General features: G+C 38.3%; 2 protein-coding genes across 2 annotated transcripts; one reads left to right on the top strand and one right to left on the bottom strand.

Moving 5' to 3' along the window:
- Window positions 1-4807: 4807 nt before the first annotated feature.
- LOC140177163 (uncharacterized) lies at window positions 4808-5745 on the bottom strand. The gene is made up of 2 exons (XM_072209995.1): window positions 5613-5745; window positions 4808-5517 (listed from the first exon to the last, which is right to left on the bottom strand). The coding sequence occupies exons 1-2, from the start codon at window positions 5743-5745 to the stop codon at window positions 4808-4810; spliced, it is 843 nt and encodes a 280-aa protein (XP_072066096.1).
- Window positions 5746-7660: 1915 nt separating this feature from the next.
- On the top strand, window positions 7661-12015 carry LOC112748579 (uncharacterized). The gene is made up of 2 exons (XM_025796810.3): window positions 7661-8130; window positions 10163-12015. Exon 2 carries the CDS (start codon window positions 10174-10176, stop codon window positions 11980-11982), a length of 1809 nt encoding a protein of 602 aa, XP_025652595.1. The 5' UTR covers window positions 7661-8130; window positions 10163-10173; the 3' UTR covers window positions 11983-12015.

Here is a 12015-nt window from a genome sequence, read left to right as displayed (position 1 = left end):
ATAAGAACTCCAAGGATGCCAAGTTGGCTTACCCAAACTTGATTTTTCTGCTATGTAAAGAGGCTGGGGTGAAGATGGGAGTAGATGAGTTCATCCCAGTCGAACATCCAATCACCAAGAAGTCAATGGAGGGACAACAAGTACAAGAAAACTCCATCAAAAGGAGGGCGCAGGAATTCCTCCCAGAAATCCCTCAAATTGACTACTGGACCCGCCTAGAAGTATCTGTCACCAAGTTGCAAGAAACTCTGGATCAACTCAAGGAAGAACAGTTGAATCAAAGTTTTATGATCTGCAAACTGCTTAAGGAACAGGAGAAGCAAGGGCATGAACTACAGGAGCTGAAGCGCCAGAAGCTTTCTCTTGAAGGTTCAGACAACCCACAAATTGAAGGAGCGTCCATCTACCAAAATAAAGGTTGTTGAGTCCTAATCTTAATTCTGTGATAATTTCTACTATTAGAAATCTATCTTAGGAGTCATATGAGTAGTAGTAATTAGTTTTTTATTTTTATTTTTATCATCTCCAAGTAAGCTATAATTTATTTTTCTCATCATCATTAAATATGAATAAAATAGCATATATTTTTAGAATAAGGAGGCAATTTTTTGAGTTCTTAATAAGAAAAATTCAAATTATTTATATGTGGTGGCAACACTTTCTATCTTCTGAATGAATGCTTAAACAGTGCATATTTTTGATCTTGTTGTTTATGAATGCTAAAACTGTTGGCTCTTGAAAGAATGATGAAAAAGAGAAATGTTATTGATAATCTGAAAAATCATAAAATTGATTCTTGAAACAAGAAAAAACAGTGAAAAAAAAAAGATAAAAAGAAAAAGAAAAAGCCAATAGCCCTTAAAACCAAAAGGCAAGGGTAAAAAGGATCCAAGGCTTTGAGCATCAATGGATAGGAGGGCCTAAAAGAATAAATCCTGGCCTAAGCGGCTGAACCCAACTGTCCCAAACCATGTGCTTGTGGCATGCAGGTCCAAGTGAAAAGCTTGAGACTGAGTGGTTAAAGTCGTGATCCAAAAGAGTGTGCTTAAGAACTCTGGACACATATAATTGGGGAATTTAGCAAAGTTGAGTCTCAATCTGAAAAGGTTCATCGAGTTATGTGTCTGTGGCATTTTTGTATCCGGTGGTAATACTGGAAGACAAAGTGCTAAGGGCCACGGCCAAGACTCATAAAGTAGCTGTGTTCAAGAATCAACATACTAAACTAGGAAAATCAACAACACTATCTGAATTCTGAGTTCCTATGGATGCCAATCATTCTAAACTTCAAGGGATGAAGTGAGATGTTAAAACCGTTCAGAAGAAAAAAGCTACTAGCCCCATTCATCTAATTAGAATTGAGCTTCATGTAAAACTCTGAGATTTCCTCTTGATCCTCGTATTATCCTATTTTATTTATCTAGTTACTTGGGGACAAGCAATAGTTTAAATTTGGTGTTGTGATGAGCGGATATTTTATACGTTTTTTAGGGGTGTTTTAATATAGTTTTTAGTAGGATCGAGCTACTTTTTAGTATATTTTTATTAGTTTTTATGAAAAAATCACATTTCTGGACTTTACTATGAGTTTGTGGGTTTTTCTGTGATTTTAGGTATTTTCTAGCTGAAATTGAGGGACCTGAGCAAAAATCTTATTCAGAGGCTGATAGAGGACTGCTGATGCTGTCGGATTCTGACCTCCCTGCACTCGAAGTGGAATTTTTGGAGCTACAGAAATTCAAATGGCGCGCTCTCAACTGCGTTGGATAGTAGACATCTAGGGCTTTCCAGAAATATATAATAATCCATACTTTGCCCAAGTTTAGATGATGTAAACTGGCGTTTAACGCCAGCTTTCTGCCATATTCTGGCGTCAAACGCCAGAAACAAGTTACAAACCAGAGTTAAACGCCAAAAATAGGTTACAAACTGGCGTTTGACTCCAAGAATAGCCTATGCACGTGAAAGCTTCAATGCTCAGCCCCAGCACACACCAAGTGGGTCCCAGGAGTGGATATCTGCACTACCTATCTTAGTTTACTCATTTTCTGTAAACCTAGATTACTAGTTGAGTATAAAAACTACTTTTAGAGATTTATTTTGTACCTCATGACATTTTTTTACATCCAAACTTGTACCTTTGACGGCATGAGTCTCTAAACCCCATGGTTGGGTGAGGCGCTCTGCAGCGTCTCGATGAATTAATGCAAGTATTTCTGTTTTCTCTTCAATCTCGCCCGTTTCTATTCTAAGATATTCATTCACACTTCAACATGATGAATGTGATGATCCATGACAATCATCACCATTCTCAACCTATGAACGCGTGCCTGACAACTACTTCCGTTCTACCTTAGATTGAATGTTTATCTCTTGGGTTTCTGGCTCACGAGTTTGATTGCCTCTCCTAACAACAGAGCGTTCAATCTATGAGTCCAGAGGTCTTCGTGGTATAAGCTAGAACCAATGGGCAGCATTTCTGAGATCCGGAAAGTCTAAACCTTGTCTGTGGTATTCCGAGTAGGATCTGGGAGGGGATGTCTGTAACGAGCTTCAAACTCACGAACGTTGGGCGTAGTGACAGACGCAAAAGGATCACTGGATCCTATTCGAACATTAGTGAGAACCAACAGATGATTAGCCATGTACATGGACCCTTTTCACTGAGAGGACGGCTGGTAGCCATTGACAACGGTGATCCACCAACATACAGCTTGCCATGGAAGGAGACCTGCGTGCGTGAAGAAGATAGTAGGAAAGCAGATATTCAAAGGACAGAGCATCTCCAAAACTCCAACGCATTCTCCATTACTGCATAATAATTATTCCTTTCATGCTCTTTCACTTTTCACAATTAAAACTAAGAACCCTATTAATATCCTGACTAAGAATAATAAGATAACCATAGCTTGCTTCAAGCCGACAATCTCCGTGGGATCGACCCTTACTCACGTAAGGTATTACTTGGAAGACCCAGTGCACTTGCTGGTTAGTTGTGCGGAATTACAAAGTGTGATTGTAATTTTCGTGCACCAGAGGTCATTTTTACACAATGTCCACGGCCAAGGGGGGCTTCAGTTGTGGCTGGTGGCAAATCGGAGATCGGCACCGTTTCCTCGGCACTGATTTTAGAGGGGATGACGATGTCCTCATCTGGGTCGTCTCGGAGCTCATGTCCCCACTGTCTTGGATGTCAGGAGCAGTGGGTGAATGTTCTAGAGTCTCATTTTGATTCGGAAGATTGGGTTCAGCTGTGGGGGAAGTGGAAATTGACCTAATTGGAGTGTCCTCTTCAAAAACATGCTCCAGCATTGGGGGCCCAATTTGGTCAACTCGTGAGTTTGCTTTTTGGGCTTCATGAAAGGAAAACACACCTTCAATGAAATGGACATCACGAGAGACAAGAAAAACTTTCTTTTCCAAATCAAACAGCTTCCATCCTTTTTGCCCAAATAGATACCCGACAAACACACATTTCCTACTTCGACTGTCAAATTTGTCATTTTTCCTACTTTGGTTACGAGCATAACACAAAGAACTAAAAACTCGCCAGTGTTCATAATTGGGAACTCTTCCATGAATAATTTCATATGGGGATTTTCCTTTCAACACTAAGGACGGTGTGAGATTGATTAGGTGCCCGACAGTTAAAACGCATTCTCCCTAAAACTCAATAGGGAGATTACCTTGGAATCGCAAGGACCGGGCAACATTTAGAATATGCCTATGCTTGCGCTTTACTCTTCCATTTTGTTGTAGAGTTCCGACACACGAAGTTTGATGAGCCACTCCATGTTGCATAAAGTACTGCTTTAAACACATGAACTCTGTTCCATTATCGGATCGCACCATTTTGACGCATTTATTGTACTGTTTTTCAACCAAAACAAAGAAATTTTTCAACGTAACAGACATTTCCGTCTTTTCTTTTAACAAATATATCCAAATAGCCCGTGAGCAATCATCCACAATGGTTAAGAAATATGAGGCTCCACATGACGCCGGAGTTTTATAAGGCCCCACAAGTCACAATGAATCAAATAAGAAATACTCGAAGCATGACTATCACTTAATGGAAACTTATCTCTTGTTTGTTTGGATTTTTCACAAATTTCACAAATTTTATTCACCTATTCGCTAGTACATTTGTCACTCACATTGGGGATCATTTGCACAATTTTAAATGATGAATGTCCCAACTCTTATGCCACAGAGTCAATTTATTTTCAGCTTTGACATGACTTGCTTGAGCCTTGTGCACACCACGATACCAATAGAGCCCCATCCTTTCGTTCACCTGCTCCAATCATCTTCCTCGAAGTGCGGTCCTGCATAATACACAGCTTGTTAGTGAATTGTACAACACAGTTTTCTTCATCAGTCAATTGTGAAACAGAAAGCAAATTGCATTTTAATTTTGGTACATAAAGGACATTTTTCAACTGAAGTCCTCCGTCAAGAACCACAGTTCCTTGTTTGCAAGCAAGCACCTGCTCACCGTCAGGCAGCCCCACTGGGCATCCTGGAATGGTCATTTTTTCACACAAATTTTTCAAGGTACCTGTCATGTGGTTAGAAGCACCACCATCGATGATCCACAAATCCCAAATTTTCTTATCAGTCATTTTCTCATATTCAGCTGATTTTTGTTTGCTGATCATATAAACCAATACCTTCCATTGCTCACTAGTTAAACCTGTCATGTCAAGATTCTTTTCTTCTAGGTTATTCACACGACTTCCACTTCCTCCAGTACACGCCACATTAGCACGTGTTTGAGCCCCTCGGTTGCACATCCTTTGTCTTCCTAATCCTCTCTGCCAATGCCTCTTCCTTCGTGCCTTGGCCGGTCACCCCACCATTCTGGGTAACCCACTATTTGAAAACACTCTTTCACATCATGCCCATTTTTGCCGCACTTGGAACAAGTCACGGCCTTTTCTCCATGTTCACCTCCCCTTCTAGCCTTGTTGCCGACATGCGCCACAAGTCCCACAATCAGTCCCCTTTCATCCGCCGACTTGGTGATTGTCTTCACACTTTCCTCTTGAATTAACATCATGTACACACGATTAAGCGAAGGTAAGGGATCGGTTGCAAGGATACTCGACCTCATAGTGGCATAGCTGACATCATTAAGGCCCATGAGAAGTTGGTGAACCTTTTCTTCTTCCCTTCGCTTCTCAAGTTGAGAGCCAATTGAACACTTGCACCCACCACAGGTGCATTTAGGAATCTGGTCACAGTTTGCAAGTTCATCCCAAAGTATTTTCAACTTTCCATAGTACGCAGCCATGGACGCACCTTCTTGCTTACACCTTGTCAAATCTGGTTTCAACTGCTGTATTCGAGGTCCATTCGTAACAGAGAAGCGTTCTTTGATGTCCTCCCACAGCGTCTTCGCATTCTTTGCATACGTCACAGTGGTCCGCAAGCTTGGCTCGATTGTATTCAAAATCCACAAAATAATCATGGATTGGACCGTCCACCAATCTTCAAGTTCAGGTGCATCCTTTCCTGGTTATGTGTGAGTCCCGTCAATGAATCCCCACTTTCTCAGAGCTCGAAGAGAAATCTTCACAGCCCTCGCCATTCGTCATAATTTTTCCCACGCAATTGCACCTGCGTGATTATGTTTCCTGGGTTATCACTCGCGTTGAGGTCGTTCAGCGAGTGTGTCTTCTTCTCGTCTCCTCCTGAAGAGTGTGGTTTGTCTCCGATGATATTCTCTGACTCTGCCGCCATGGTTTCTCAAGTCGTCCTCTATTTTATGTGTTTCTCAAGTTAGGCTCTGATGCCATAATAAATAATGGTAATTGCCCTGTGTTCTTTGATACAAACTTTCATATATATATATATATATATATATATATATATACTAATCAACAAATCACAGCAAATCTTTTCCGAATATAACAGCTTGATTTGTTATCCTAATTTATCCTACAAAAAATATATATGACATATTGCTATATACATAAATAACCAAACCTTCTAATTGATATTTCTATATATAACTTATGTTGACCGTTGTTAAAATCATTGATTTGCTCCGGCTTTGGTGTGCTGTTGTGCTGTTTTTGATTTTTGCTGAATGATTATTCGATTTCTGGGTTCTGTCTCTGCTGTGCTGTTGCTACTTTGTGTTTTTGTTAAATATGTAGATGATTATCTAATTATCGATGACAATTAGCTAAGTTCTGATGTGCTGTTATGTGTTTTGTGTTTTAGGCTTTTAGCTATTGGGAGAGTAATACTAATATGCTGCTGTTGTAAACATAATTAAAAGATAAAAAATTTGTTTAGATGAGATATCTAAACATAAAATCATTTTTAACTTTTTAAAAATCTTAAAAGAATAACTCACTCTTTTTTTTAATTTCACTTAAACAAACCCTTAATTTGATTGAAATTCTTAAATTGCCGTTTACCTTTCTACTGACCCTAACCCTAATTTTTCTGTGTCGCGCACACCTCACTTTACTCGAGATAAGCCTCAAAGTAGTCCCTTAAGTTGCACTCGAGCTTCAAAGTAATCTCTGAAGTTAATAATTCCTCAAATTTGTCCCTGAAATTGCACTCCGGGACTCATAGTAGTCCTTGAAATAATTTCCGTCCATCCTTGCTACCGAAAATCTGAGCTGGACTGAAACGACGTCATTTTGTATTTATTTAAAAAAAATAAAACCTGATCCCCAATACGATGTCGTTTTATATTTATAAAAAAAACTAATCCTTATCTTCACCAATTCTCTTCTTCACTGATGTTCTTCTTCTTCTTCAATTTCATAGAAACAACAACAACATTTTCAGAACCAACAAAAATCACAGAATTGAAAAAAACTAACAATTACAAAAAGTCACAAAAAAGAACAATTAAAAAAGATCAATTAACCTAAATAACCAGCATCAATCAACCTAAATAGCAACAATCACAAAAAACAGTAACAATTACAAAATTAAGAACACAAAAAATCAACCATGGCAGCTACATTAAAACACAATCATCAGCAGCAATAATCATCCAAAATATTAAACAATAATAATTCAATAACTAAAAAATTAAAAAAAACTCACCTTTTCCGCAGAGAAGAGAAGAAGGATGCAGAGGGAGACAGAGAGGAGAACAGAGAGCAGACGGCGACAAATAGGGAGGGGCTATCAGCCGGGACAATAGAGAGCGCCTGGAGTTGGCCGTGAGAGACATTCTATTTATGGCCTGGAGCGCCTGCCTCATTGTGGAGCTGTTGGTGGGCTTTGGAGTTGCCGGCGAGTGCGGCGGACTTGAGAGCGAGGACAGCGACGACGAAGGGTTGGAGGCAGTTGACGGAGTGCTTGAAAACAGTGAAAAAGTGTGAAATCTGAACAGCGAAGTCAGAGAGTACCTCGATCTCGTGATGGTGCGAAGAAGCAGATTGGGAACGTGAAAGACTAGGTTGGGGAGGGACGATTGGTGCGGTACCAAAATAGAGGCCGGGAACAGAGAGAATTGAGAAAAGCTTGCTTGTGAGGGAGAGAAGGGAAAGGGAAACGACAGATTGGAGAAGGGGAAAGAGAAGGGTTGGGGAAGGAAAATGAAAGGTTCGGGAAAGGGGTGAGGTTTAGTGTGTTTTATTTATTTATTTATTTTTTTAAATAAACGTAAAATTACGTGGTTTCTAACGTTCCTTTCTTTTCTTTTTTTTACTTCTCAAGATTTCCACGAATGAAAAATTTTTCAAAGACTAACTACTATGAATCTCAAAGTGTAATTTCAGCAGTGAATTTAAAGAATTATTAATTTCAGAGATTACTTTAAAGGCTTGTGTGCAAACTTCAAAGACTATTTTAAGACTTATCTCAATTAGTCTCAAACACACGAAGAAAGAAAAGAAAGAAGACGGGAAACAAAGAAAAGATACTGAGGGAAGGAAGAAGAGGGAGGAGAGAAGGGGAAGTGGTTGCCGACAAAGGGTCTCCACCATTGCTGGACCGCCGACTAGTCTGGGAGGAGAGAGAGAAAATCGCAGAGAGAGAAACAGAGCAACGAAGGAAGGAGAAGAATCGAAGGAGAAATAGGGGACGGGGAGGGCGACGACCGACGACCCCATTACCGTCGTCGCTGAATCGCTGGCCATCTGCAGCCTGAAGGTAGGCCGTTTTCGTTACCTCCGTTTGACTGCTTAGGTTTATTCAGGCTTTGTTTGATTCTTTGATACTTTACCTGCAGTTCTATTTTTCTTTCCTTGATAACAATACTGTGATTTTAGATTTAGGTGGTTTATTTTCTTTAAATTTATTTGGATATTTGAGACTGAGATTTGGCTACTTAGGGTTAGTTTGATGGGTTTTTTTTTACACTGATTTGGCTGTAATTTTACTAGTATTTTTGACATCATTTGACACTTTTGGCTATTTAGGCAGTTAGGTTTAGTTTGATTGTTAATTATTTGAAGTTTTTGTTTCGTAATATGTAACAATGTGAGTACCCTTATTCTGCCATTGATGAGCTCCTGGTTTTTTTATTCCTATTTTGTTTTATTTTTTATTTTTTAAAACAGGGCGGGGTTTATACTTTATACGCAACTAACACTGCTGAATCAAATTCATTTGACCTTTCAATCTTAATACTCTTTGCTCTGAACTCTTACTTTGATAAGTGTTTTTGGTTCTGTTTCTTTAACTGGGTATGTTTTCTTTGAGATCATAGTTGACCGTGTTTGCATTCTTTTTATGCTTGCCTATGACATTTTAAATTTTTGCTCTTGCAATGGCTTCATGAAATAATTATTGCTTACCTAAGGAACTCGGTCCATTATGTTTATCATATGTGCAATTCAAATGAGTGGCTTTTAAATTAAGAAAAATAAATAATTGCTAATGATATTCATTTGCTAAGAGCTGATCACAAACATAGTTTTTTGAAGAGATTTTAGAATATCTTTTGTATGGCACTAGTTTTTCAAATGGTCAAGCAATGATGTTCTGGTCTTGATGGCATATAAAAGACTGCAATTTTTACCTTAGCTAGCAATGGTGTTCTGTCTTTCAGATGAGACTTCAACACCACTAAAATTTGTTAGACTAAGTGTGGAGCTAGAAAGAGAACATCAATGGTGTTAGACTAAAGTGATTGGAATTAGAGAATTTGAGTATATTTGTTATGAGAATTTTGGTAGATCGTTTATGTTTTCTTGTGGTTGTTTGATGATTGATAGTTGTGCAAATTTAATGAAATTGAACACTAAGTTGTGGTTGAACTGTGATTAATTAGCTCGACTTTATGTTGTCAATACTTGATATGTATTCTTGAGTGGTTCTAAAGTTTCAGAATAGATTTTTAAATGGATTAGTTAATTTTAACTTCTAGGGTTCAAAACTTCTAATTAAACATAAAAGATGTTTAAGAGTTAAGGTGGTGAATTAAGAAAGACTAAACATCATATAGTTGGTTTCTTATGGAAGCTGAACTTTATATTGACTAAACACTTTTGTTGTGGAAATTCTATTAAGGAAGCTAAACTTTATATATGTTGTTTCTAATTATTTTTGTTTTCATTCTTCACATTTGTAGGGGTGCAAAATTGTTGACATATGCTAGACCTTATATTGACTATATCATGCTAGAAGAGTCATGGATTTATAACCTTATGACACTAGTTTATGTTAGGAAAAAACTTATATTTAGTTGAATCTGTAGAACTGTAATTCTATTTTGTTGTAAAATCCCAATTACATGTAAGAGATTTTTTAATTATTTATATTATTATATAAATATTGACTTAGCTTGTTAAGGAAATAATTTGATATATTAATTATTTAAAAAAGTGTTGTTGCAAAATGAATTTTCTGTTTTTGTAACAAAAAGAATAAAAAAGTTACAAAAACAAGTAATATTTTGTAATAGAATATTATGACACGAAAGTTTAAATTGTTACAAAAAAGTTCTACATGTCAAAAATTGTTACCAATTTTGTAACAAATTTTAACTTTTGTATAAAAAAATTGTTACAAAATATTACTTTGTTTTGCAAAATTTCGGTTTTTGTTGCAAAAATTTTTTGAAATGGGATTTACCGCAACAATTCTGTAACAATTTTACTTTTGTTCAAAATTATTTAGTAACGAAATTAACAATTATTGTAACAACTTTTTTTGATACAAATATTGCCTTTTCTTATAGTGTGATGATGGATGGAAATCAAATCAATGAGGGATATGGTTTCCGCTGGGAGTCACAGCCAATTCTTAATTCGCAGCATGTGCGCGGTAGTTGTGAAGGGTCACTGGTGCACTCTCTTGAAGTTGAAGAATGGCACTTCTTGTTCAGCTCTCACTCCTACGCCCGTTCATAACGTCCTCCTGCAGCTCTCACTCCATGGTTATGGGCCCACACATTCCTTCCCTTTCTTCAAGTGGGTCCAGTCAATCCCAAACTATACCCACTCCTTGCACTGCTCGTGGGCCATGGTTCACATTCTTGCCAAGCACAAGCACTTCAGAGATGCACAACACTTGCTCGAGAAAATTTCCCAGAGGGATTTCCTCTCCTCGCCTTCGGTTTTGATGTCTCTCATCAGGTCCCATGAGGACACGGAGGTAAATTCACAAGTGCTGAGCTGGCTTGTGATAATTTATGCAAGGTCGAAACCAGCCCTGCAGGATGCTGTTCAGGTTTTTGAGTATATGAGGGTTTCTGGGCTTAAGCCACACTTGCATGCCTGCACTGTGCTGTTGAATTCTTTGGTTAAAGATGGGGTTGTTAACTTGGTGTGGAAGGTTCACAAGGGAATGGTTCAAGTAGGGCTTTTCAGTAATGTTTATATCTACAATTGCTTGATTCATGCTTGTTCAAGGTCACGTGACATAGAGCGTGCAGAGAAGTTGTTGAACGAGATGGAGGAAAAGGGTGTAGTTCCTGATATCTTCACTTACAATACTTTGATTTCATTGTATTGCAAGAAGGGTATGCACTATGAGGCTTTAACAGTACTTGATAGAATGGAAAGAGAAGGGATAGGTCTTGACATTGTTAGTTACAATTCTCTTATCCATGGTTTTTGTAAAGAAGGTAGGATGAGGGAAGCTATGAGGATGTTTAGTGAGATGAAGAACAATGTGACTCCGAATCAAGTGACTTATACTACATTGATTGATGGGTATTCTAAGGTGAATGAGCTCGGGCAAGCTTTGAAGTTGCACAAGTTGATGCAGGCTGAGGGGTTGGACCCTGGAGTTGTCACTTATAACTCGATTCTGCGCAAGCTATGTCAGGATGGCAGGATAAGGGACGCAAACAAATTGTTGACTGAGATGAGCGAAAGGAAACTCCAAGCTGATAATATCACATGTAACACGTTGATTAATGCTTACTGCAAGATAGGAGATTTGAAATCTGCTCTGAAGTTCAAGAATAAGATGTTGGAAGCTGGGCTGAAGCCTGATCCATTTACATACAAGGCACTGATACACGGGTTCTGCAGGGTAAATGAACTGGAAAGTGCAAAGGAGCATCTTTTTGGCATGCTTGATGCTGGAATTTCACCAAATTACTCTACGTACTCATGGATTGTGGATGGACTTTGCAAGAAGAACAACATGGATGCAGTTCTAGCACTGCCAGATGAGTTTTTAAGCAGAGGCCTTTGCCTTGATGTTTCAGTATATAGGGCACTGATTAGAAGGTTATGCAAACTAGAAAAGATTGCATGTGCTGAGAAGTTATTGAATCATATGGAAGGAAAAGGTATATCAGCTGATAGCGTTATTTACACTAGTATCGCCTATGCTTACTGGAAAGCAGGGAATACAAATGCTGCATCAAATGTGTTAGTTGAGATGGCTAGGAAGAGGTTGATGATAACAATCAAACTCTATAGATGTATTAGGGGTGCTGATGATAATAGTGAAAGCAAAGTGTTACAGATATTCTGGGATCATGTAGTGGATTTAGGTCTGATGTCAAGAAATACAATGAATAAGATACAACAGATGGCAATATGATAATAAATTCGTCTTATTTTCAGTTGATTGCAA

This window comes from Arachis hypogaea, chromosome 2, assembly GCF_003086295.3.
Source record: "Arachis hypogaea cultivar Tifrunner chromosome 2, arahy.Tifrunner.gnm2.J5K5, whole genome shotgun sequence".
Lineage (NCBI taxonomy): Eukaryota > Viridiplantae > Streptophyta > Magnoliopsida > Fabales > Fabaceae > Arachis > Arachis hypogaea.
Note: the sequence above shows the minus strand (reverse complement) of the source record. Positions and strands in the feature narration are given on the sequence as shown.